This window comes from Bombus vosnesenskii, unplaced genomic scaffold (assembly GCF_011952255.1).
Source record: "Bombus vosnesenskii isolate JDL3184/JDL3185 unplaced genomic scaffold, Bvos_JDL3184-5_v1.1 scf7180000013308, whole genome shotgun sequence".
Taxonomy (NCBI): Eukaryota; Metazoa; Arthropoda; class Insecta; order Hymenoptera; family Apidae; genus Bombus; species Bombus vosnesenskii.
In genome coordinates, this window is record NW_022882957.1 from 794,815 (window position 1) to 820,768 (window position 25,954).

Below are 25,954 nucleotides of genomic sequence, written 5' to 3' on the forward strand. Positions count from 1 at the left end.
ATCATTAATATAAAAAAATACGCGATGTGCAAGAAGACCTATCCTGAACTAATAAACAATACATAGAAAAAGGAAATGTTACTACTCACGGATATAACAAATACCCGCGGTCACTGTACTCGCAAAAAATTCTACATAATACAACCAGTCACCCGTGTTGATTCGGACCTTTTATCCTACGACATGATTGAGTGACCGGAGGAACAAAAATGCATGCGACTCAAGATAAGATGTGAAGAACGTAGTCATCGATGCTGTGGCAGCCCAGGGAAGGTCATCGTGAAGACTGTCATCAAGGAGAAGCCACGTAATCCCAGGGAAGAAAGCTGTAACAAAACATAGAATATTATAATTTGCTCTTAATTATTTGGAAAATTTAAACTAATGTAAGATTAATCTCTATCAAACATAGAATTTTATAGACAACATTCAATTTAAGACTAAAAAGTTTAAAACTTGTCAAATATTTAATCAGATTCTATTTTTTAATTAATAATTAATGTAAAATACAAAGAACAGAATTAAATGAAAATACAAAATTACTTACATTCTTGGCTTTTGAAGCACCAGAGAACTGAATACTACTATGTATTCTCCAGAGAACAGGAAGGAATGAAAAACCTTTAACAAAATATGGATTATTATAATTTGTTCCCAAAAATACAGTATGATTGCTCAAAAAATTTGAGATAATAGAATGCCTGAATAAGAGGGGACTCTATAAAAACTTGGAACTTCAATAATAAAGAAAATTATAATGTTAGCAAACTCTAATTACTATAATAATTGGAATTTTAAAAGAAAAATTTAAAATATATATATTTGAGATATATATATTGAGATTGATATATCTACAATTTTATTTCAACAGAAATAAATTAGAAAACAATGTAGAGATATACTTACATTCTTGAGTTCCAGGAGAGACCGTATCCTCTTGCGAAACCTGCGACTCTACTACCAAAAGCGAATGTTTAGAAAAAAAAGACAAAAAACGAAACAAGAAAAAGGCTATTAACGCGTCCGTTTAAGTAACAATCGGCGAACACACTGACTCTAATTTCGCGTACAACTATTGTAATTGAATTTATAATTATAAAAAGCTATTATGCTCTATAAAATACAGAAAGTATTATTACGCAGCAAACACTGACTCTATCGATCGCATTGCGCGCGATCACAATAATTCTCTGAAAGACAAATTTTATTAGAGGATAAGGCGTAAGGAAAGAAAAAAATACTGCTTTTCATATTTTTGTTCTTTTTATATCGACTGTTTGTTTATGAAAATACTGTTTTTTTAAAACTAGGAACTAATTATTAAGAATATAAGATATATATATATTTTTTTAAATATTATTATACATTATACAGTATTTCCTATTACTGTCAAATATCTACTATGACTATTGTACAATATGCGTCATTTGTAAAAATTGCTTGCTGAACTGAATGTCCGCCATTACAGTTTTAGATATACATACTGGCCTTTCTATACGTTAAACAAAGCTGCGCAATATGAAAAAAAACGCGATGCGCAGAACGTGTACAAACTTGTTTGAAATACACAAGTAATTTAACATATTCGAAATGAAAAGACGTGATTTCTCTGATTCTAATTTCTCTGTCTAATTTCATCTTAGTATTTTTAATAAATCGTGAAATTATTTAAAATTTTGATACATTACGTATTCGTTATGTTAATATTACGTATTACTTATTGAAAATGCATCCCGGTAGAATATTAAATAAATATTACCAATTATGCAGAAAAGAAGAAAACAAACGTACAAATACGTTTGTTTTTATTAGAATAAATTAAATGTTACCAAACTTCCATTAAATGGTTTCAAATTCATTGTCAATCGTCATGGCGTCCTTTTGGATATCGTGGCATCCCTCTAATAATTCAGTTTTCCTCGTAAACAAACAATAATCTGTACAAAAAAAGACCGAAACACTAAAATATATATATATGAGAAGAACAAATTATATAAATAAGGAACAATGATCAAGATCAGGTTACGTCTTGGAAGCTTATAATACGAGCTACCAGCAAATGTGACAATCAAAGAAAAAATATAATCAATTAATAGATTGTAATAAATTATTGAGTAAAAACATACGTTAGTTGAACGAAATTAACAATAACCTGGGTTTGGGCGGTCAAAGAATCACTACGAAAATCCTACGTAATAGGAAGGTGAATACCTATCACGGAGTGACACGAAATATGTACGTCTAATCGCTCCGACTGTCGACATTGGAATAACTCCCCGCGCCGCGGTTTACCAAACGAATTTCGGTCGGTGCGGAGTGTTTAGCGGGGAGGGGGGTGGGGAGGAGGAGGAGGAGGAGGAGGTATTTATCGGTAAATCAAGCCTGCGTCAAGAATCGTCAAATTCCAGGAAAGGGTATGTTTTCATTAGTAAGCGTATCATGTTCCAAACAAAGAAATAATATTTTAGACTGATGTGCGAACGTAAATGTAGAAAGTAAACAGGACTGAGCTAATATAATTTGAATGAACACTGTTTACGGATTTGAAACGTGAATACATCGGTTCTTGTAGAAATGTAATATACGTGCCATAATTTAATTTGATTAAATAAGACTGATTAATAGATGGAAACAGGAAGATTGTGATTATATATATTATAATAACAGGGAAGAAGCAGGAAGGAGAAATGTCAAGAAAGGCGAAGAGGAAAAGAAACGACAAAGCAGTCGAAATGAGTAAAGAGATGAGAGAAAAGCGGAAAGAGAAAAGCGAAAAAATCATGGAAGGAAAGCGAGATCAACATAAATAAAGTGATCTTCATAATCAATCAATAATCTCTACAGAAGAAATCACCAATTATGTTAATAAAATACAGCAATATATAAACTCAAATTTTGTCTCTAGTCTCTGTCAAGGTATATAATGCAAGCTATTGGTGGTTCTGACAATTAAGTAGGAGATCAACGGACGAAACAAGTTTGGAAAACTATTTAATTTCGACATAACACTGTTTGACAAACTATTAAATAAATGTGTATTACTTAAACAAACCTGGTAATGGTTTATAAAACGTGAAGAATTACTATTTACGCAATGAAGATTACGCACTTCAAACGTGTTGATACATGCAAACGCCATGCTTTCCGACATTATTTGCTTCGTCCCGCCAAATGCTCGTCTTACTGATTCCTGATTGGTTGAGGCGATGCAGTTTCTTTTCAATTAAAACCGGCGGGAGAAATTAAAATATTGCACACTGCAAATGTTACCTTAATTAACGAATTATGGCATTTTCAGATCAAATAGGTATAAGGAATTTTTGACGTTTTGGTTTTTGCCTAATAAAAGGCTTGTATACACATATGGACGAACAACTTTTTAGGGAAGTATTAAAATATGAAAGAAAATAAAAGGAAAAGGAAAGAAAGAAGATAAGAAAGAAATGATCAAGGATATGAAATGTATGCTTATTGATGGAATCATAGATAACATTAACTATAATCAATTTTGTCAATGGCAATAAATTCTCAACTATCAGAATTCAATAATCAATGGTACGCTATCATTGATGTAGTTGTCACTGTTCTAGATCATAGATGGCAAACTCTGCCATTTTGCACGATCGGTACTTCAGAATAAAGTCTTATCACCAACGAAGTCTTATACAATATAAAGCATGTATTGTCACGGACGAGGTACAGAACCTCGTCTATGATTGTATCATAGACGTATCTCACTGGTGATAATATCGTCGTGATTATAGATATCCTTCTTATAGGTAGCAGATCACACTCTAAAACTGCTTAGATAATAAATAGTATGATATTCACGCAACAGAGTGCGCCTCGAATTATTTTAAAGCTCGTATTTTCATTCAGTTGCATTCAAGTGTTAGAGATTGCGCATATTGCGAGTGTACTATTAAACTTATTTTACTATTCTGTCGGTATCCAGTTAAATATGTACAGATTGCATATTATTCATTTCAGAATAGATGAAAGAAACTCTTCAAGAAGAACATAGCTTTCTTTACTTTCGCCGGAAGTATATAGTATGTATTATATTGTATGTATATATTATTCAGAGATTGACATGTCCGGTATACTAATAGAGATTAATGAGTAGAGATTTTAATGTATAATGTATAGCCATTACTTAAAAATTTAAAAACCACAGCATATTAGCTACTTCTGAACAATTACATAATTATTACAAGACTTAACCTAAACTTTTGGTGTTGTACAAACACAAATCTGCCGTTACAATTTAAAAGTAACTGTCATGGTGGATTCGATAAAATAACATCTGAGATTTTGTAATGAATGATTTCGCTCTAGAAAATTCTAGTTCTGTCAATCCTAATCTCGTGTAATCATAATATGACGATGTAAAATAAATATAAAATAAGGATCTAAAAGATATATTAGAAAATATCGAAAGTGGAAAACCACGTAAATGTCAATAATTTTGGGAAATTCGAGAACCAGTGCACAGTGACATCTATTCTTCTTATATTTTCAGTTATACGAAACCTCACTTCACGAAAGCCCTCTGCTTTCTCAAGAAATAGCGTTTCCTCGAATTTACGTTCTCTCCCATTTCCGTCTTTTTCAGCGTTACATGCATCGGTGTCGTGCACTGAAGCAAAACGTTTCACTACTTGCGAAATGCTGAGGATTGAAAAAGTTATAGACATTTATCTACATTTATACTCTGTCAGTGTGATACTAGCGAGTAAAAATAATTGAAAAATGTTGTATATATTATTAATGCTGCTGTTTATAAATATCCCAATGCATTGACTCATTTATAATAGCAATATGTGAACTTTACCAGTTTTCAAATTAATGATGAATTGGTAATTAAAAGTAACACTTACTACCTTTTCATGGGATCACTAGGCTATAAAACTAAATTACCCATTAAACTATCTTTTAATACCCATGGTAATAGTACATTCTATTATTTCCTATGTATACTATTACATACATCTGCTATTTAAAAATCACTTAACAAAAGAAGCCTCTCTATCAATATAAAATACTCTTCATAATTAATTATATCTTGTAATGAAAAATGGAGAAAACTAAATTATTTGTCAAGTAACAAAATTGTAACTCTATAAGGTTTGATAGTTACAGAGACCAATTTTATTATTGTATATTGGCTATTAAAAACCAATTTAATCGGGTTATAATATACTATTATATGTAGCTATGGTGATTGCCAATATTATTCTGCGATTATAGTAGACTACAAATTTATATGCATTTATGGAAATTTGAAGATGCAAAAATGCATATGATACACATTATATGCGAAAAGTATATAAAATATGCAAAATATAGTACTCGTTATAATATTTAGTAAAAAGACAAGTACATGTATAAAAATATAAATTTACATAAACATCCTCAGTCTAATGATTCTAAAGAAGAATGAAATCATTGTAGTTTGATTTGTCCATAGTTCTGTAATTAAAGTATAATACATCTTGTCAAAGATGAACATATTGGGATATTTTTAAGCAATAGCGTAAATTAGTCCTGGTGTCTGATAAAAAGATGCCTATTGACAAAAACATTGGCTCTTTATTTTGCATCGCAGCAATTCTGATATAATCGTCCTGTAGAATTTCGCATGTGTATTGCTTGTTCCTGGAATAACCCTTTCGATGAGAGTGGAAGTTCGCTTTAACTTCCGCCCGCTACGAAACTGAATCCTTTGAATTGATTCAAAAGCTCGATTAGCACTTTGATTGCTGTTGGCGGACATAAGTGTATCTCACAATATACAAGACACTCGGCTCTTTCGCCATTCAAAACACGCATGTACATACATATCTATTCAGCAAATTGCTTTCGTTACGAGTCGATGGTATATATCCTCGGCGTATATCGGTTCGATTCAAACTGGGAATATCGGACGGTCGTGACTTCAGATAGAATTTTCCAACGTATTTCATAAAGTCCAATGTGATTTTCACATACCAAGATCAGTGGGATTTGCAAAACAATGTACTTCGTTTCATAATGCAATGTATTTAATATGTCGACGTGATTAATGTCACATGTAACAAATATATTTTTAATGATCTTCGAATGATCAATTGATCTTAATGTACCGTTGATATCCTCCTATGTTATCTACCAATGACTCCTATGAATGACTCATAGGAGTCCCATAGGAGGAGGACTCATAGAAAATGATATCCTTCTATGTTACCTACCAATGAATGACCTTACTACGATCTTAGCGACCGTGATTTTCAAATATTTGAATTAAATACATAAATAGATTTCATTGTTTTATGAACATTACTGCCATGTCTGAGTCATTGTCGGAACAAAAATTAATATATCTTTTAAGGAATTCTGACAACGTTAATCGGGATATATCTATGTCTGTATATATACACAATATATTTTAAGTGGTCTGTATCGATTACCAAGCGATGATTAAATTGTGTTAAATTATATCTTTTTCTAGCATGTTATTCAACACAGAGATCATTGCAAAAAAGATTAACCTACAAATGAGGCAAAAGCAGTTAAGAAAAATTCCAAGACCACTAATCTTCAAAATAGGCGTCCTGTCTTTCCAAACATCCATCATTCGCAAAGGTATTATTAATTTTTTATTTATTAAACCTAACAATTACCTATTAAACATTTGATTGTAAAAATCTCAAAAAATATGTGATTTATCACTCGTTCCATTCATATAGGATATAGATCATAGGGATATGATCGTGCCTTATTTATCCATTCTTCACTGTTTTAATCTGGAGGAATCGCGAGCAAAGCGTAAACGATATATCACCAAATGGATCGATTAATCACTAGCGTTCTTTGACATTAATTTATAGCTAAACGTTGGCCCTCAAGGCTTGCCGTACCTCCTCTGAGTCGAGAGACGTTGGCGGTTACGCGCGTCGTTCCTTCCTGATCGCTCGCAACAAATAATAGGGGAAACAAGGTGATCGTGGTACGAGGGCTAGCCGCAAATGATCCTGGATATGTGTGTTCTTGTTGCACTTACAGTTCCAAACAATTTGCATGGCTGGCCGTGCTTCAAGCCTGCACCAATGGATTTCGTTTCGACAAAAAGCTGCTCGACGTATCAGTTTCCAATAAAAACCGCTTGCCAATCTATTCGTATAATAGCGGCTGCTGTTGTTTTGCGAATCAAACGATAGCTTCTGAAATTGTTTGCGAGATGCTCGTTTCTTCTTTCTTGTGAAAAGGTGTTCTAAAAACTGGTAGATATCTCGTGAATCAGAGAGGAGAGGGAACCGAGAGATGAAAAGTCTTTTATAGTCGCTTCTTTGCCTACCCCATTCGGGCTTGCTTAAATAACTCGATTAAAAGTTTCCATGATCTATTTAGATGCATATTATCCATACCCTCTGTACGTCGAGTGCTTGTTGCTTTGGTGCACGTTCGCGTAAATAAGAATAAGCTTTCTGATTTTTCACTTATTTCCGCCCTCCGGCGAGTCTCAATTGTGATGGACTGATAAGACGAAAGTTTGTGGGGCAACATCAAAAGTCAAGTAGTGGTAACTTAATCACGTAGCTCAGAAGCCGCAAACGCCAAAGGATTTACGGAAGCGGAACGTCGGAAAGAGGGGTTAATCTGTCGTGTATGCCATGGCTCTTTAATCGTACTGCAGTGTTAAGTCACATCAACCATCATGCACCGATTTTACCAGGATGTTTTCTATTAAAGATTATTTTCAGGAAGAGATATTTTCCCGTTTGGAAGGTACACATTTTTGTGATTTCTACAAAAATTTCGCTTCCACGAACAATAGTATTTTTCCTCCCCTTTTTAGACTTATCAATTTGATAGTATGCTTCCATTCTATGATGAATTTCAATTGATTTTACAGATTTTATACATTTTTAATAAAGAGAAAAAAAAAACAATGTACTTTTCCGTACTGTATCGTAACTGATTGTTTAAAGGCAGCAGTCATCATGAAATTGTTTTCTATTGATTGCGTTATTCACTTCATCAAATTTGCTTTTTATATTGTTACGAGTATCGCTCGTTGCACATACCGTTTATAATCATGAAATACGTTAAATCGCTTATAACGTTTTATTCGTTACTTTGAGCGTTTAACCAACAAGGCAAAACACGTTCTCGTTTTCGCTTACGCCCGTCATTTCGCTTACGCACGATAGATTCTGTGATTTTTTTAAAAGGCTGGTACCAAACGCTTTCGATGCATATGACATTGTGAAAGAACGCAAGACCGCAGGTTGGTGACCGAAGCAGCCGATCACACGTACGATCGTTATTTAATTTACGCCTATAGCTGCGCCAACGGCGCGTGGGACAACGATCCTCGTCGCTCTTTGACGCTAGGCGAGGTCACTTGTTGTCGATAATCGAGCTTATCTTTGCCTCTGACATTTAAAAAGCCGATTCTGAAATCTTGGAAAATGATTTGCGCCGTAATATCACATTCTCATCTCGATTTAATACGCTTGTGTATCATCGTATCAAGCGCATCCACACATATATACATTACCATTAATTAGCTGAATGTTTTACGTGATATTGCATGGCATTTCTTCTTCGTTAGAAAGTTTACAATTTTAAAAAGAAACACGAATGTAATATCACTTATCGTTCTGTTGTTATTCGAGCATTACTACTTCTCAATTTCACCCTTGATGTTTTTTCATTACTTGTTGCTGCACGATATCTAATCCCCTTTAACCTCCATTTGCGATATTATTATTCTACTTAATTTTATATCGACGCGTGAACGCGACATCGAATAACGATGATCATTACAGCAACCACACATGACACGTGTAACTCGTTTTCAGAATGCAAACGCTTCCTCGATAAGCGTACCAGCGAGAACCTGAATGCAACGGCAGGCCTGGAGTCCCATACTAGGTAGGGTGGCTAATCGGCGGCATAAGCCGCACTCTATTTAATTTGCGCCCATGACGCTGGCGTAAGGTTACGACCGACTGCTCCGCTCTGGTAGACCCTTCGCTCTTTGAGGTCTCTGCTCGATGCTGGTTGGTGTCGGGAGTGGATTGGGTAGCGATGGCCATACCGTTGGTGTACGCAGTGGAAATTCTACGGAACGTGGACTCGTTGGTCCATGCTGGATAGACGGACGATGTTCGGTGGACAAGGGCGCGACGAGGGAGGAGTTGTACCTGGATCACGTTATGGAACGAAGCAGGAGAGCTGGCAGAGGTGGTGGTTCCCTGGTGCGCAGCCTGAGCTGCGGTCGGAGCTTCTCGTAACCCCAGCGCTCACGTATACTTGCGAGCACTTACAATTAGGCCTTCACTGGTGTATATGTGCATAGACTAACTGAGTCGGTAGCTGTGGCCACCTCGACGGAAACGGTGAGAACGCGAGATGTCTGAGTGTGAGTCGAGCAAAGCCGAGGGTGGTCGAGGACAACCGGCTGCGCACGAACCACGAATCACCGCGGGAACCTGTCGCGCGCCACGAAAGTCGAACAGTCTCTCACTGGCGCCCGGCGCGGCGAGTGCTCGAGAGACTGGATTTCGTGTGAGGCACACAGAGTTGTGCGTTCTTTGTTGAATGGGTAAGGGTTGAACATCGAAAGGAGGCATTTAGAGAAGCGACAACAAGAGGAAGAGCCCGCCTCTGCGTGGGGACAGAGTGAACGGTGGTACACATTCCATCCGCAAGCACCTACCCCTTCTTCGAGGCCAGATGACCGGGACACGCGAGGAAGAGAATCGACGCTGTATCAGGATGGGCCGCTATCTGTTCGTCGATTCTGTACGCCACGTGGCATCGATCGTTTTATTTGTTTGGATCGTCGTCGTCGTCCTGATGAACGGTGAGTCATTCTTTTTTACTTTTTCACGCGTGGCGTGGTTAATTTGAAGTTTGTTCCTTCAACGAATGTTGGGTGTAAAATATCGGTCGAGAGGAAACTACGTCGCATAGAGTACAAATGTAGGATACTATTTATCGTATAGTTTCGACTGTTTGTCGGAGCACATCGTTTTTCATTTTTGAGGGTGTCGTAAGAGAGATAGATCTTGCTGTGAAAGCAGTAACGTGACGAATAAGAACGATCGACTAAATAGTCGTAGCCGACACCTTCATTTCGATTCGCTGACTACGCCAAATTCTCTCTGAATTAGCACAATTGCAGGACGAGATGGCTCCTTAGAGATGCTCCAATCGTCGAATCCTTTTTCACGGGAATTTGATCGGCTTCATCGGGAAACTCACTCTGATTGATGGGTTGTTTGCGAGCGCCTTTCTTTTTGCCCTGACTTGATTCGGTTTGCAAGAAGATGATTTCGTTTGAAACTTGGCACCGGCCTGTGCCACGTTCGAATGGTTTAAGTTCGGTTCTCTCGTCTCTATTTCGAACGTTATCGAATTGCCGGGTTAAATACGAATCTAAAGAAAGGGGAAAGTTTTTATAAGACTTCCCGTAGCAGGCAAACGAATCTACCTTCGTTTCCGGGCAAGCAAAACGATGAGGAAAAAGCTAACGAACTTGGCCGGTGAATCCGTGACTCGAGTTTCAACGAATCTCGGTAACTTTATAGGAACAACCTCGGAGGAATTCGAAGCTAGACCGGCAGCTGCCATTTTTACGACTCGTTGATACCGTGTTGTTTGAACAACGGATACGATTATCGTAAACAACGAGAATAATTATGTCGAACATTTTCAGATTTGATCCGATACGGTTCCTTGACTTCCAGTGTAGTGACACATACCAATTTCATGGATTATTTAATTGATCAACCGCCGAGGCACGATAAAAACGTGCAATTTCAAGCATTCGGTTCTTCCATGCATCTGTAGCATTTAAAACTCACTCACTCGTAATAAATAACCAAAATTTTTCATTCTACAATACCTAGTTAACCATGTCACTTACTAACCTGTTAGCTAGAGAAAACGAGTTAATTCGTCATTCGTCATTCGAATTTCTAGTTTCTTGGACATAGTTATTTCTTTATTTACAAATCTCATATCTTTACATATGATGTTTCATTCTTGCTACAAATAATTTGCGAGGGCTATGATTATAGAAAATTCTAGTTGGGTCATACGTTGAATAGGTTGGAAGAATAATTATTTTAAACAGCGATAAACTCGTTAGGTTGTCCAAAGGTACGATCTGTAGAAAAATGTGGTCGATAAAGTGGTCGTAATATTTGCTTTCGGCGTGTTACACGCGTCGAAACGCACGATCCCTCGTACTGACGTAGTTTATCGCGTGCTTCTCTAAAATTTAAACTGCTTCCGTCGCGTCGGCTGGAATCGTTGCCGGATTTATGGAGGGCCAGGTTGCAACTTACGGCACGGACGTTCACCCCCGCAGATCACTTGCACGAAGGACGCTATGTGCTTCGTTATGCAAGTTTAATAACCAATGGGTAATGAAATTCTGCTACCAATCGTCTACAAGCTACTCCAGTTACTGTTGATCGACTTTGTTTTCGTTTGCGTTCGGTTTTTGTTTTCAAACCTCTGATTGTTTTAGTAGATGTCTCAGGTTGTCCACAAATGAAAACATTTGCTTCATGCGGTACTACAAGTTGTAAAGTATTTCTGTGCAATTTGTAGTAATCGTCTTTAAATGAGAATTGAATGAAAAATTGTTTTTTAGTAATATTATTAACTGATAAGTTGTTGGACAAAATTGACCAATTCATGTATAAGAAATAAGATCGCATCTTTTATGACTTACTTTATTATTACTTTCTCTGTATGTATACATAACAAATGTATACATAAACAAGAGGTGAGTATTGTACTCGCTTCCTAACAGGGAAAACTACGTTCAATCTATCTGTTTACATCACGTTATAATACCACGGAAACGCTATAACATGCAATTTATACGAATCCACGTTATAGATATTACATCGATTTCCACCGTATATCCGTATGTTGTGCAAGTGTACCTTTGCTAAGCTAGAATATAAACATTCTAAAGTCGAGTTGTAGGAAATTCGAGTCCTAAGAATCAAAGATATTTCGTGGTTCGTCAACGTCGATTAGGTACATTTCAGTCGTCCAAAACTGCAAGTTAATTATCATAATAGTCGGCCGTAGATAGACTGTGAATAGAGACAGGAACATCGGCGATCTCCTGCCAATGAAATCCATTTCCCTTCTGCCAGGGGCGATAGGATCGCAGGAGGACGTTTGATCGATGGCGTTTGTGGACCGTCTGTCCAAGCGGTGTCGAAATCGACCGGTCGAAATGAGATACGATTCTAAACCCTATACCAGTATCGGTAGCAAATTAATACGTAAAACGTATACAGCGAAATAAGACCGATATAATCACAATGGAAATATAATAGTTGGAAAATAGTCAAATGGCATTAATGACTGAACGAAGTTAAATTTGATGATATAAGAAAATGTGGTAAACCTAAAATATGAAATTTGATCTTCGACGATACGTGCGTTCGAAAGATACGCGTTTGTATATCTGCCCATCAATATTTGACCACTTTAATCAATTTGTAGTAATAATGTATGAATTTTATTAAAGTATTTAATGATTTACTAATTAAAAGCAATACTTATCTTTCTATGGTATTTCCAGATTATACATGTAAATTACCGATTGATGTGGCGGTATTGTGTTTCGTTATTATATACTATATTATTTGTTATAAGTATCACGGATTCGGCTAACAATCAGGAGTATTTCTATCGATTTAAAGTTTATTAGTACTCGCATTAATTCAATACAATTCATACATTAATTCAATTGTGCATGATTGCCGAAATTTACTAATACCATCAAATTTATCAAACTTCATATCGACTGACCACAATTACTGAAAGTAGAGCTTGAGTGACTTTTAGTTATTCGATTTAGTTTTCGATTTAGGTTGTCGGTCCTTACCAATCTGAGCTTGAAAGTCAGGCGAGGCACGTACGCGTATTACGCGACTGCATCGTCGAAATTAATCTGTCCAGCAGACGGTCGACCCCCGAATGTAAGGTTACCTAACTTCCGGACCTAACTTTTGAATAGCAAGAACCGGGTCACGACTATGACTCGAGAGGATCGCTACTGAATAAGCCGAAACGAGGAAGATCGGGGCAAGGGTAAACGCGATCGACCGACGTCGATATCAAACCCGTGTCTTCGGTTCGACCGAGCCGTGTTTCGTGTTTTAACATGGAAACGAGCTTGCCTACTCTGTAATTTATCTTGTTATTTGCATTACCGAATCGGGGTCAGCGAAACGTTTGCGGATACGGAAGCAGATACCGCGTACGAGTGGGTCCTCTTTTTTTCACCGTCAGGACGTTAAACGAACGATTTGTTTGCACGCCGTTTGAAATAATTCAACGATCTAGTAGATGCCTGATTTTGTTGTTTTTATAAGATGTTCGGAATTCGGTGCAATCTATTAGATAATAAATTAAACGACGCTTCCGGTAACTTTTTTCAAAGCTTATTATAGCTATTTTGCAAGTGATAGATGATAGTAAGGAACTATGGAAAACATATGATTCATTTTTAGTGGTGACGTTTGCTTAGTCCTGAAGTACTGTGATGGAATACTGTATTCTGTGTTTACTGGATTACTTCATAGAAAATTACCTTGATTAAATATATGGCGTTTTAAAGCAACCCTTATATACATGTGTGATAGCAGCTTTATTTGAAGAGAGAGATATTTCATATGCATCACCCTGATATCTTTATCTTAGGCTATTACATGCTAATAATTTTCTGTCATGGAAAGACTAATAATACGACTATTCAGCAATTAGTTAGCCTGAACGTATTCGATGTGGAGATTATCTTAATAAAATCATATTTTTCAATTATTACATACATAAACATTTTATTTGCGTTTCGTTTAGTGGTTAGGGTACGCGGTATACCGTTAACAAAATTGTACATGTATATATAGATACAATGCCACATAGTTAAGATATTCTAAAAACTTATCTTTTATCCTATACACGGAAAACTTTTAAGTTTTCCGACGTTACTGTTTGCCGTTTCACGGATCGCCAACTACGTTTACGTCGAAACGAAAGTTAAATTCGTCCGAATCGATACACCGCGATGTTCGTTCCAATTTTCCCGGTGTTCATCGCGATCGTTCTCGACGATTTCGCGAGTAGATTTTCATCATTCGGAATTTCATCGGTGCTTATTAAAATACCAATGGATCATATCAGTTTGCACGATTTGCCGTTGCATCGGCGGCGAATCGATCAATTTTCGAAGCCTGAACGGAAAGTTAACGCGGTGAAAATTGCCAGGTCAATTTCCTCCTCGGAGGTTTCCACGATGTTAAAATCGAATCGGAAGGGCTTGAATTAATCGCATCGCGTGGCAACTTGGCCGGCTTTATTATCGCGGCTATGAAATTTCGGGTGAAACGTGCCAGTATGCTAATTTGTTCGAAACGGAACTTAAGCAGTGCGGTATCCTGTGATTAACCGGCTAGGATCGTCGATTTCCCTGGAATTTTATCGACCCTCTGACCCTGACATCGTGCAAGCGATTTACCGTCAAAGGCGATTAGAGAGAGAGAAGTTAACAGCAACGTGGCGGATGGGTAATTCTGAAACGGATCGACTATGGGAGCCGCCTAATGTCACTAATGGAGAAGGCGTCGCTATGTCAAGCGTGGAGGAATAATTGTCTTTTGAGAGGATTAATCGTTTACAGGAGCAGGCGTTGATTTTGAGAAACAATTTCGCATGAAACAGGCCCATAGATCACGCAAAAGAACACGTAAGGTTTTTGCTCGGAACATTTTGCTTTATTAACCCTTAGAAGCTTATATCCAAGGAAATCATTTTAATTTTGTCATCGGTAATACTTCATTTTGGTACAATTAATGAAGTGAAACAAATACGATACGAGTTATTCGTCACGCTGCTTAGATATAACATTGCGATAATATTATATACTATATACTATAATATAATAACTTCAGAACGTTTAATGTCAAACTAAATAAAAAATGTATAGTGGTTAGTAGATTGAATGTAGTGAGGATTAGTGATAATCAACAGTGGATTTGATCCCCAGTAGCGTCATGGGGACGATCAATGACTGACAATGCCAGAATTAAATTAAACAATCATATTCATAGAGCTTTTAATATTTTTATTATCACAATAATAACGTAAAATATTAAATCCATTACGAAGCACTCAAATAATTTTATTCTTTTATTACACTACCACTTTTCATGGAATAGGTGTCCTGTATTTATTATTATAAAAGATTCATTATATTTTTTCAAGTCATGAAAATGTATCACGACAGAGAGTAAAGTTATAACTTAATTAATTACGAAATTAAGGGGATGGTACTTTTAAAGGTTGAGATACGTGATTAGATTTAAATTCTTAAAATCTTGTCTTATATATAATGTATACATCATTTTTAGTTCGGCATGTTAAACTGTTATTTATTGCGTTTTATTCTAAATATAATCGTACAAAGCAGAAAAGGAAAGCAAAATTATCTAGGTTGAGTGCGATAAATTATAACACTCAGTATGTAGCTGGTCACAAATTATTTCTAATAAGAACTGCATTATATAACATGTTATATCGAAGTAGGCGAACCATTTCAACATTGTGTGCAAAATATTAAAAAATCTGGAAAAAACGCGTTAAAGAATTTTGTAAATTATCTAAGATTCACCACAATTTTCAGTCATGACCAAGGAGTCAATCGAGACAGACCCGACAAAGAGATCCGTGTCTCATCCTGGAAAAGTATCGATTGTCATTTTGACGTGTCGAGACGCTTGTACGTTCGAAACGAGAAAGAATATCAGACACAGTGCGAGAGAGAGAGAGAGAGAGAGAGAAGATGGAAGAAAGAGAGTGGACACTTAGCATTTATATTCTTCTTTGAACGGCTGCTGAAATGGAGCAACCGCTCCATTTCTCTCAGATTCCTTTGAGAAGCTCTCCTTATCGTTCTCAGCTTCGAAGGATCTCGAGGCGCCTTTTCCGATTTCAATTCAAGTGCGTTCGAACACCGAACGTCGCTTTCATCGTTATTGGATTAAAGGATTAACTCTTGGATGTACGAGGAATTATAAAGTCGTGCGAATGCCTTTGAAAGTCGATAGTTCGGTGTATTCCACGACGCGATGGATAAATTCTTGGTCCTTTTAATCCATCGACGAAAGATGCAACGGAACTTATCTTATTTTACGTTGCTTAACAAATTGAAATCTTTTGCCATCTTCGCGATGCATCTGCAATCTTTTCCTTTGTGTCCTATATTTTTCGTCTTAAATCGAACAAATGCATATATATATTTCATTCTTCTTTCGTTTTCTGAAGAAAGGTGAAAAGAGAGGCAAACAAAGATTGTGACGAGTAATTCGCTGTGTGAAATACGTTTCCACGGATTACGATCATTGGAGGGTATGCGTTATCGGCAACGATAGAAGTTAATTGATGAAACGTTGCGGTGGAACAACGAGAATCGTTGATTTCACGGAAGTCGTTCACGCGACCCGTCACTCGTGAACTTTAATTTCCTGTCTAACGCGAGCTGAATACATTAGATATCTAATTCAACAGGAACCTGGTCGTTTCTATCCAACGATCTGAATCTGGGACCCGGAAATATTTGTACGGTGAACGCCATGCTATGTCTTACGGAACAACTTTTCGTTACCCATGGGGGAAAAATCGGATACGATTATCGACTAAAGAAGAACAAATAAAAAACTCGTTCCGCTACGAAACATTCGTACACCGGAAATATTTAGCGTAACGCGCGTATAAAACGATGTTTTTATAAGTTCACGAGTATTTCGATGTGATTTCATGAAACATATCAAATGTTTGGACAATGTATATCTACGGTGAAACGATTGTTATTCGAACCATCGAGCAAACAATATCGAAATGACGCAATTATAACCGATACATTTCATTGCCGTTTATATACATTGCTGCCCACGTATTGGCCCGTCCACTTTTCTCTCCCGTTTTTCCACATATCGTTTCGATAGGAAAGCAATTAGTTTAATTTTAATTAAAACGATGAAACGCGGCAAACAACGAGGGAACACAACGGAGGATGCAACAATGTATCGAACGTTATCTATATGTTGTGGCGAGTATAGTCGACGTAGCGTGTCAAATTGCCCGACCAAGATCGCGCGTGCGTGTTTTCTATGCATGAATTTAACGATACATTACAGCGCGTGTTTTTCGTGATACGACGATCGTGCCCTGTTGGGACGATCGTTTTATCAATGCCGGTGAGTAAGCAAGGTTAACTCGCCGCAAATCGATGAAATTTATTCGACCACCAACGTTGCGCGCACCAACCGACAATCCGTTTAATAAAACCGATTTAGCTCGGCCAGAATTGGAGGAAGAAAATCGGTAGTGAAGCGCTGCACCAGCCTTTTTGTCGAATTTTACCGCGACGAAAGTTCGCGCATCGGAAACCAGCATGCAAATTAAACAGCCATCTAATCAAATCCCGCTCCTGGTGCACGGTTAGCCGCTTTTTCGAAGGAATCTTTCATTCCGGACCGCTGACACGAATTATAAACGGAACGTGCGCGTTTCGCTATAGTGATTCGCGAATTTATCCGTGTCATGGTGTCTTTACGATTCGCAGATTATTTTTTATCTCTGCTTTTCGTTGTTGTTTCGTTTCTAATTTAACTTTATTGTGTTGAATTTTTGACGTTTTAACAAATTTTCGAAAAAGTAAAAAATCGATCGGGCAGAGTACCGATAGCAATGGATATGGAATTAAAAAATATTTTATATAACATACAATATATACATAAAAGTTTTCTATGGCATCTAACCAAATATTTTGGTGGGACATTTTATATCGTGACTGTCCTACTAAGGAATGCAGATTGAAAATAAAATTCTCGGAAGCATGGGATAAGGAAGTACCTCTCACCAGAAATATTGGGTACTTATTGTTTGAGCATAGAGAAATCGATTATTCAACTGAAATCTTTATTAACTAATTTGCCTATATAATTCCATCGCTGAATTTTTAATTTTGGTACTAAAATATTATTTTAATGCCCCCACAGCTACATTCTCAGTATTGAATATTTTTATCGTCTGAAATTTTTATAAGAGTAGGAATGAATTTATCTGAAAAAGAGCGTAAAAATCGACTTTATTACTAATTTTATTATCTGATACTTATACAGAATGAAACGCCAAATTGTAGAATTTGTTCGTCAAATTTTCAACAGTTTTCGGCGAAAAGATTTTAGCATTCACTAAAAGATATTTTAGCAGGTAAAGTCGCAAAAATTCTCATTTGAAGCTGGTTGTTCGTTTTCTACGAAGATAAAATTGGTTCCTGAACCAACTGACAATAGTATATTTTATTTATATTTTTGCGTTATAAAGGTATGACAGGTCTATCGTATAATTCCATAGCATATATTTTTCGATTCATACAAGGGAATTCTGCAATTAATCGAATACTGCTTTTTATGGAACATGGTCTTCATGAATAGCCTTACCATTGAATACTACATTCTCTCTCTCTCTTTCTCTCTCTTCTTTCATTATTTTTTCCCTTCCTCTTTCAACACTGCGCTATTAACGTAGTCAATATGATCAGTCAATTTTTCATAGAAATTTTTCACTTTTCAATGATACATTCTTGGAAATTTGAATGATATTTTTATACGATATATATCAACATTCGTATTTTTCTCTTTGCATTATACGTATATTTATTCTTGCATATAACTTGCATTTCAATTTCCATGCTACAAGCTTTTTACTTTGCTCGTCGGTAGTTATACTGTTATGTACTTTCATTGGTATTGTATGTGACATGAAATTTGTAACGTTACGAAATTGCTGTGGTAGCACTTAACGGATCAAGCAGGATGAAGTGTAGCGACATCGTGAAAATACTATCAATCACAGGAGAATGGAAGCTCCTGGAAAAGTTGTTGGAAACGAGAAGTAGATAAGCTGTACTTATGTCAGACGTACAGTCACGCAGTAGATAAAGTCGACTCGAGTCGGCCGGCCGTCAGACTAATAATGACCTCGACTACTTTGCTTTACGGGTTTGATCGTCGAGTATTACGCATATTAATGTTAAAGCGAGCATTAAGGATGGGACGTTGAACTCGGTCATTAACGGAATGTTGGACGAGTAACGTATGGCCGAGTAGGTCGCGCAAATGAGTCGACGTTTAATCATACGTGTCTCACCTTTTATCGAGTTACCGTAACTTCAAACTCTCTGCTGACATTTGTGTTTAATACAGCTTAATACTTTCTCTCTAGTATTCCATTGCTAATGCTTTTCGATCGTTATAAGTCCGATTCAAATTCGCATAAAGCTACGTTTCTCGGCCAACTACCGAATTAGAAAAGTAATTTCACGATAGGGTAAAGCAGGGTTATTTGAGACAAAGTATGGAGTTTGCCTTTTAATTTACCACATTCGGTTATGAACAATTTTTAAGCGATCTGCATTCGAAAATGGACTATGTATTTAACTTGTTATTAGTAGCGTGATAAACAGTGAATTAGATATAGTGTACATTGACTAGGCCGATAACTATAGTTTTCTAGGAAGTTAGAACTTCTATTCATTAAAAAGACAGAATTAAATCTTAATGATCATTGTATTTTAACGTTAATTTTCCCAGTTGTAATTATTATACCTGTTATTTAAAGTTATTTTGTTATATATAGTTATATAAAGTTATTTAAGTTATTTTGTTTTTTATTTTATTCATTATTACATAATACCTCCGTGCTGACACAAATATCTAATCCTATCATAGAGTTATACGAATAATTTGACAGTTCCTAACATATTTTCTGGCTGGACCTAAAGCTCGCGATATTGTCTCATTATTTCGTTATCGCATTAAATACTAATCGATACGTCTCATAACATACAGGTTCGATTATCCTGTATAGAATTTCAGATTGAATTTGAAGCTATCGAAGGTAAGGTAGTTCGAATAATCCTGCCTTGTTATGATCGGTGCAATACGTGGTTCGATTAGAAATTAAACGTTGGTCAGATATTTTAAGGCAATCGAGCTCCCGACATCGCGTATCGGAAGGTCCGTCACTCTTAAATTTTTGTACCGTACGACGCGCCGCCACCCATCGGCCACGAGTCTCGTCTAAAATTTGAATATTCATTATCGGTCCCGTATCCGGCGTATTCCGTATAGGCAAAATGGAAAAGTGCGATAGAAGGCGGATGCGGAGGGAAAATAAAAAGCGGGCCGATAACCGACCTGGAATATAGAAGGTGCGGCAGGAAACAATAAAAAGGAAACGCGAGCACGAAGAAACAGATGGATACATTAATCAATATGGGATAGCCGATAACAAAAAGGAAAGGTAATCCGGCGTGATGAAAATTCAATATCGGCGGACCGTAGGCAGAACTACCCTGGCTACGTGAAAAAAAAGCAGCGAAGCATCGGGAGGTGGAAATAAAGTGGCGAAGAAATAACTCGCCGCCACGCTTGAATCGATGAAAAGGTCGAAATATAAGAATTCGATATTTTCCATAGCGTGAACGGCCACACAAGGGGCGCAGCTGGATGCGTTTATTTTATATTCACGGAGCCAACGAAACCGAGTAAAAGTCATATTCTTTCCGAACGAAATGTATTTACAACGAGATTTTTATGCACGAGGATTTCTGCTACGCTGATCGACGATTGCGTGCGATACAGGTCGAGTGTAAACAAGCTGACATGCAACGTCCAGTTGCTTTTCTGTTGTTGGTGTTGCGAAAGTTGTTATACGGCGTCAGCAAGTGCCATTTATGGACTTCTGTTTTCCGCCAGACAGAAACAGCCTCAGCTGGAATGCTCGTCGTCAGTATGCGCTCTGTATCCTGGTACGACGAAACCACACGGTAATCGTGTTTTACGAGCTACTATAAATCAAGGAATTGAATGAAGCCGGGTTGCGTGTTAGTCAGAAATTGTCACATTTACTCCCCATTCTGTGAAAAAATTTATGCCAAACATATATATCTAGACACGTTATCGTTTATAAGTATCTGAACAATGGTCAACTTGTAATAATGTGTGAATTTTACTAAAATGAATTTTATCGTATTTGCTGTCTTTTTATATAACAGAATTGACATTACGTATTGAAAAACATGTTAATAATATATTTCGTTATCTACTGTATATGTATACTACTGGAAGTTGTGTTAATACCAGATGCCTTCCTATCAGCCTACTTTATAAAATAATAAGTAATAAATGTTGCTTCTAATTACAAATTCATTACTAATTTTCATACTTTGATAAAATTCGCATATCGTTACTATAAATAGTTCAGAGTACCCAGATGCATGTGAGCGTTAGTGTAAATATCGAGTATACTTTCTACTAAAATAGTTGAATCATTATGAAGTTTTATTAAGATCCTTTTCAATCTATCTCATAATTAGGGCTTAAGGAATCTGAGGACACAAAGAATTTCTCAGATAACAAAGTAGTTCTATAACGTTTGACAATCGGAGACGTGAGTTTTGACTTTCGCCTATTGACTTTCAAAAAACAATTTAGTCGAGCTATAATATATCATTATACTTACATATACCTAAAATCACTACGATTTGATCCGTCTGCAATTTTGTAACTAAATCATCTACGTTTTATCAAAAATAAGCAGATATCCGCATACTATGAACAGATAGTTTCAATTGGCATATGTTCCGTTGTCCTTCATTTTATTTCTATTCGTAATCGATAATTTTTTGGTGCTACATTTACGTGGCTATTCCTTTTAGCTCGTTTATCTCGTGCAGGTCGCTTACGGCCAGAGAGTATAGTTTATAGGTCTCTGTTTCCGTGGTCGATAAGGGAAAAGCTCGCGATTCTCGCCAAGAAACGGAACAGTTAGGTTGGTGTTAATCATTCGAAATATCACGCGTTGTGAACCACCGGTGTCTTAGCGCCTAAGAGTCGGCTCGGTAGTTCACATCAGGCCTTCGAGATAGTTCTCACGAAATAATAACGCCTCGTCGGCGCTGTTACGCGCGTAGGTCTTAATTCGTAGGCGTAACCGGAAATACACGGCAATTTTCCAAGCGCCGGGCGGAACAGGCGGGCGTACATAACGACGAATCGTACTTTTTTCTACGCGGGCGCGAGGCTTTTTTGTCGGCGCATAATCCTGTAATTTGTTCATTAAACAAAAGCCAGGCGGGCTGCAGAAAATACGGCAACCTGGTGAAACTTGTACGAGCTCCGGGGGCAATCTCGTCATTACAGCAGCGTTGTCAAAATCTATGGCAGTGGGAGAGAGAGAAAATATCGTTGGTGGTTGCTCGTTTCGCGGTTGGTGCATTAAAATTCAACGACAGCTAGCGGTGCTGCCTCGATCGTCTCGGAAACGTATCGGAATGTTTCGCTTGCGGTCGAATAAATTTTTCTCGTTCCTCCTCCCCTTTTTCTCTCCCTTTGTCCCCTCTTCTATCTTCCTCCTGGCCAGAGAACAACAACCAATGAAACGCCTCCACTTCCTCGATCCCCCCGCGATCCGCGTACCTCGTTAAAAGCCGAGAACCGGTGTCGCTCGCAGGCTCCTAGCGTTTTCTGGTGGGCGCACGTTGGATATCCGTTGTCTGGATGCACAGCCATGGCGTTGCAACGGAACCGTGTAATAACCACGTACACGAGCCACGATATACCATCGCTGAACGAGGATGGATAGATCTAGATAGTGTCGAGGGGAAGAGAAATCCACTGTGTGTATCTGTATAGTATTCAAAGTATACATAGCGTGTGGTTATTGGTGTAGCTTCGTGCATATAGCTTACAGTGGTGAGTCTGGTCGAGAGAGCGGTAGAGGCTGAAGAATGGGATAAACATGGATAGACGAAGACAAAGAGACGAATCAAGATACACACGGGACGAAAACAGAGTGGTGGTTGAGAAGAAGATGTTAGCGAAGGAAGGGCGGTAGAATAGGAAAATTTACAGGAGAATCGACAGAGGTAGTGGAAGAGTTGCCGGATTGTATGCGTTAAGTACAGCTATGAAACTTCCTCTAATCCTCTTTCTCTTCTCTCTGTTACTCCTTCGAAGGCCGGCTTATCCTTATCGAGGAAAGGGTAACATGGCACATAAATCAAAGTGTTTATTCAGCAACCGGGCCGAGGGAGATGATGGAAACAGTACAAGCTCACGACTAATAATGAGTACCACCGACGCACGCTTCCTTCTCACCCGTTCAGGAGTCATCCATTCAGGCAAACTAGCCGCCCTTCCACCTTTCCGGGTCCATTCACCGAAGTCGATGTAGAACGGACGGCCGGCCACATCCTTCTTCATGGTCAGATACGTCGTTTTTCTTTGAAACTTCTGCTAGCACCGGCTCGAATTAAACGCGAAGGATTCGCACTGTTCAGACTCTGGTCATCGCGATGAAGCACGTTGAACGGTGGATCGGTGCACTGGTATCCAATTTCCATCTATAACAATTCGATCTACGATTTGTCCATAATTAACATTTTTTTCTCCGCCTATTGCGAAGCCAACCACCCGGGACGCTTGTTTTCGAAAGACATAGTGCCGTAGACGTTTGAGCCGTTCGGAAGTTATATTGATTCATTCCACAAATTGAAAAGTATGGAAAAATGATGTTAAAGTATATTATAGAATCTTCCATTATTGAATTTATGAAAGTAAAACAGTGTTTCTTGAAAATTGAATATTAATCGCGTACTTATGCAGTAGACTTAAGAAATTGATAAAAAGTAATGTTGATTAGTTTCGCCTCTTAGCTTCGCCGCTTCGTGTAACGCCCACGATTCGATCGATGATTTGTCTATATCCAACATTGCTTTCTCCACGTGTTCGGAAGCCGGCCACTACAAAGCGAAGCTTGTTCTCGATCGATGTGTTAGTGTTTTAACGTCTACGATTCGATGTACAATTTGTTCGTAGCTAACATTCTTTCCTGTACCTCTTCAAAACCCGGCTGCCACGACGAAGCTTGTTCTCGATCAGTGTGCTGTTGTTTAACGTTTACGGTTCGATCCACGATTTGTCCATAGCTAACATTGCTTTCGCCACCTGTCTAGACAACGATTCTCCGCTTGACACGAGCGCTCGTTTCGGATTCTATTCGTGCTCTGATTGCGCGTCGCCATGGCGATGAGTTCTTTTCTTCACCGACGACAGCATAACTCGACAACCGTTTGCTTTCGTGGAGGTGTAATTAAAAAGGTCGTCGGATGCAAGATGATGGTTCTTCATTGAGAGTTTACAAATTTTGAAATATAAATTCATTTAGCGACGGACTCTCAACTTCCTAGGCGTCTATTTCCAAGGGAGGTATCGTTATATAAATCGCTACTTGTTATTTTAGGAGTTGTTTAGGAGTTATCGGTTTTTTAGTGTAATTTAAGTTCACTTAAAAATACATCATGTCAAACATGGTCATGTTTGGTATTATTTTCATAAGAAGAGGCTCAGTGATTTCGTTAAAATAGTCCGGTTAATGGCAAATAGTTATGTTAAAGAATATAAAAAGTGTATTTCTTGCATTTTTATGATTCATTAGTAACTAACGTATCATTGATATCAAGGTGGAAATAATACAGATGCACGTTAATTTTTGTTCAGTACACGTCACTCGTTTTTAATAAAATATTCATCCTGCTGTACAATTATTTTAATAGATTTTACTTTAATAATTTTGTTATTTTAATTATTTAAAGTAGAAAAACTAGTTCATTAAACCGTGAATATGTGAGATCTCGAGAAAAGTTTTTTTTCTAAACCGTTTAATCGACTTGTTGGTTTTTGTTATAAGTTCTTTAATCGAGGAAGATAACTGTGTGTCTATAACGCGAGGTGATAACGCGTCTTTTCGGCGATGAATACCGTACTGCAAAACATGCCTCGTTAATGTCACATAGCACTTGAATCATAGTATTTATCTTTTGTCATGTTATCCTTTGATATCAATGCACGAAACAATTTGAACATCGCGCGAGGACAAGAATGGATCGTACCGTTTAAAGAGCTCAAAGAAAATCTCGCGTCTCGGCAACAGCAAGTAACCGTGTGCTTTGAAACATCGCGGTCGTCTTTATCTCGCCACGAGCAAATACTTTGGGCGACGTAAAATCCATAATAAGCTCGACATAGAGAATTCCAACGCGAAAATCGATGCCTCTTAACGAGCGCTAGCCCTGTGTACGTACATATATATGTGGGTGTACATATATCGTTTCCTTGAAACAGTGTTAAATTGATACGCCGCAAAGTGGCTGTATCTACCTTCTCTAACGGGGGTTTTACGAACAAAGTTTAAGCTCCGCGGCGAATGCGAGGGAACGATGAGTGCGCGCCCGTTGTTTGTCGAATAGACTTCCGGCATTGACGAGCATTAAACAAGTTTCTTGGCGTTGGAGCAAAGAGAGAATATAGAGAGGAAGAGAGCGCGGCGCAACTTTCACAGAGGACAGAAGTGAATTGGGGATGGGAAAGGTGGGAAGAGACGTCGTCCTGTGTTATTGGAACGAAAGATTACCGGGCACGGGGTGTTTAATTACCGTAGTCGGTTAATACTGAGCACAACTACCGCAGACTGGATCGACCGAGCGTCCATTGAACCACTCGGTAATCCTTGGGGCCACAATGGATCTACGACATGGAATGCAGTAAACCATCGTCTACGTGGCTCGATCTATCGCCCCTTCTCGAATGGGTGGGCACAACACGCTTTTCGAGATGCCGTTTCCACGTATTCACGATGCCTGACATTCTGTTTTCTGTATAGTCGAAAGATACAATCTTGAAAGGAAAGATAAAAGAGGAAGCAGCTATCGAATCGATGTTTCGTGTTTTTCTCGCGATCTTTTGTACATTATGCAGCCTACGAAGATATTTAAATACTTACTATAGGAAACTTTTATGGAGAT

At 37.7% G+C, this 25,954-nt stretch overlaps 2 protein-coding genes across 12 annotated transcripts in view; one reads left to right on the forward strand and one right to left on the reverse strand.

Annotated features, from left to right (window-relative positions):
* LOC117234727 (zeta-sarcoglycan) overlaps window positions 1-2,264 on the reverse strand; it is a 218,461-nt gene extending 216,197 nt beyond the window's left edge. For 3 of the 5 annotated variants that reach the window (XM_033496217.1, XM_033496214.1, XM_033496211.1), the window contains exons 1-2: window positions 2,127-2,264; window positions 1,830-1,937 (exon numbers count right to left, since the gene is read on the reverse strand). The gene's annotated coding sequence lies outside the window, so the exon portion shown is untranslated. Of the gene's footprint in view, window positions 1-1,829; window positions 1,938-2,126 lie in introns of those variants that run through there. The other 2 variants (XM_033496212.1, XM_033496213.1) reach the window with 2 other exon arrangements.
* Window positions 2,265-9,474: 7,210 nt separating this feature from the next.
* The window catches only part of LOC117234692 (Down syndrome cell adhesion molecule-like protein Dscam2), a 163,631-nt gene continuing 147,151 nt past the window's right edge, over window positions 9,475-25,954 (forward strand). For 2 of the 7 annotated variants that reach the window (XM_033496161.1, XM_033496164.1), the window contains exon 1: window positions 9,475-9,853. In XM_033496161.1, coding sequence (XP_033352052.1) covers window positions 9,724-9,853 — 130 coding nt within the window. In that variant the 5' untranslated portion in view covers window positions 9,475-9,723. The remainder of the gene's footprint in view (window positions 9,854-25,954) is intronic. The other 5 variants (XM_033496166.1, XM_033496163.1, XM_033496160.1 and 2 more) reach the window with 5 other exon arrangements.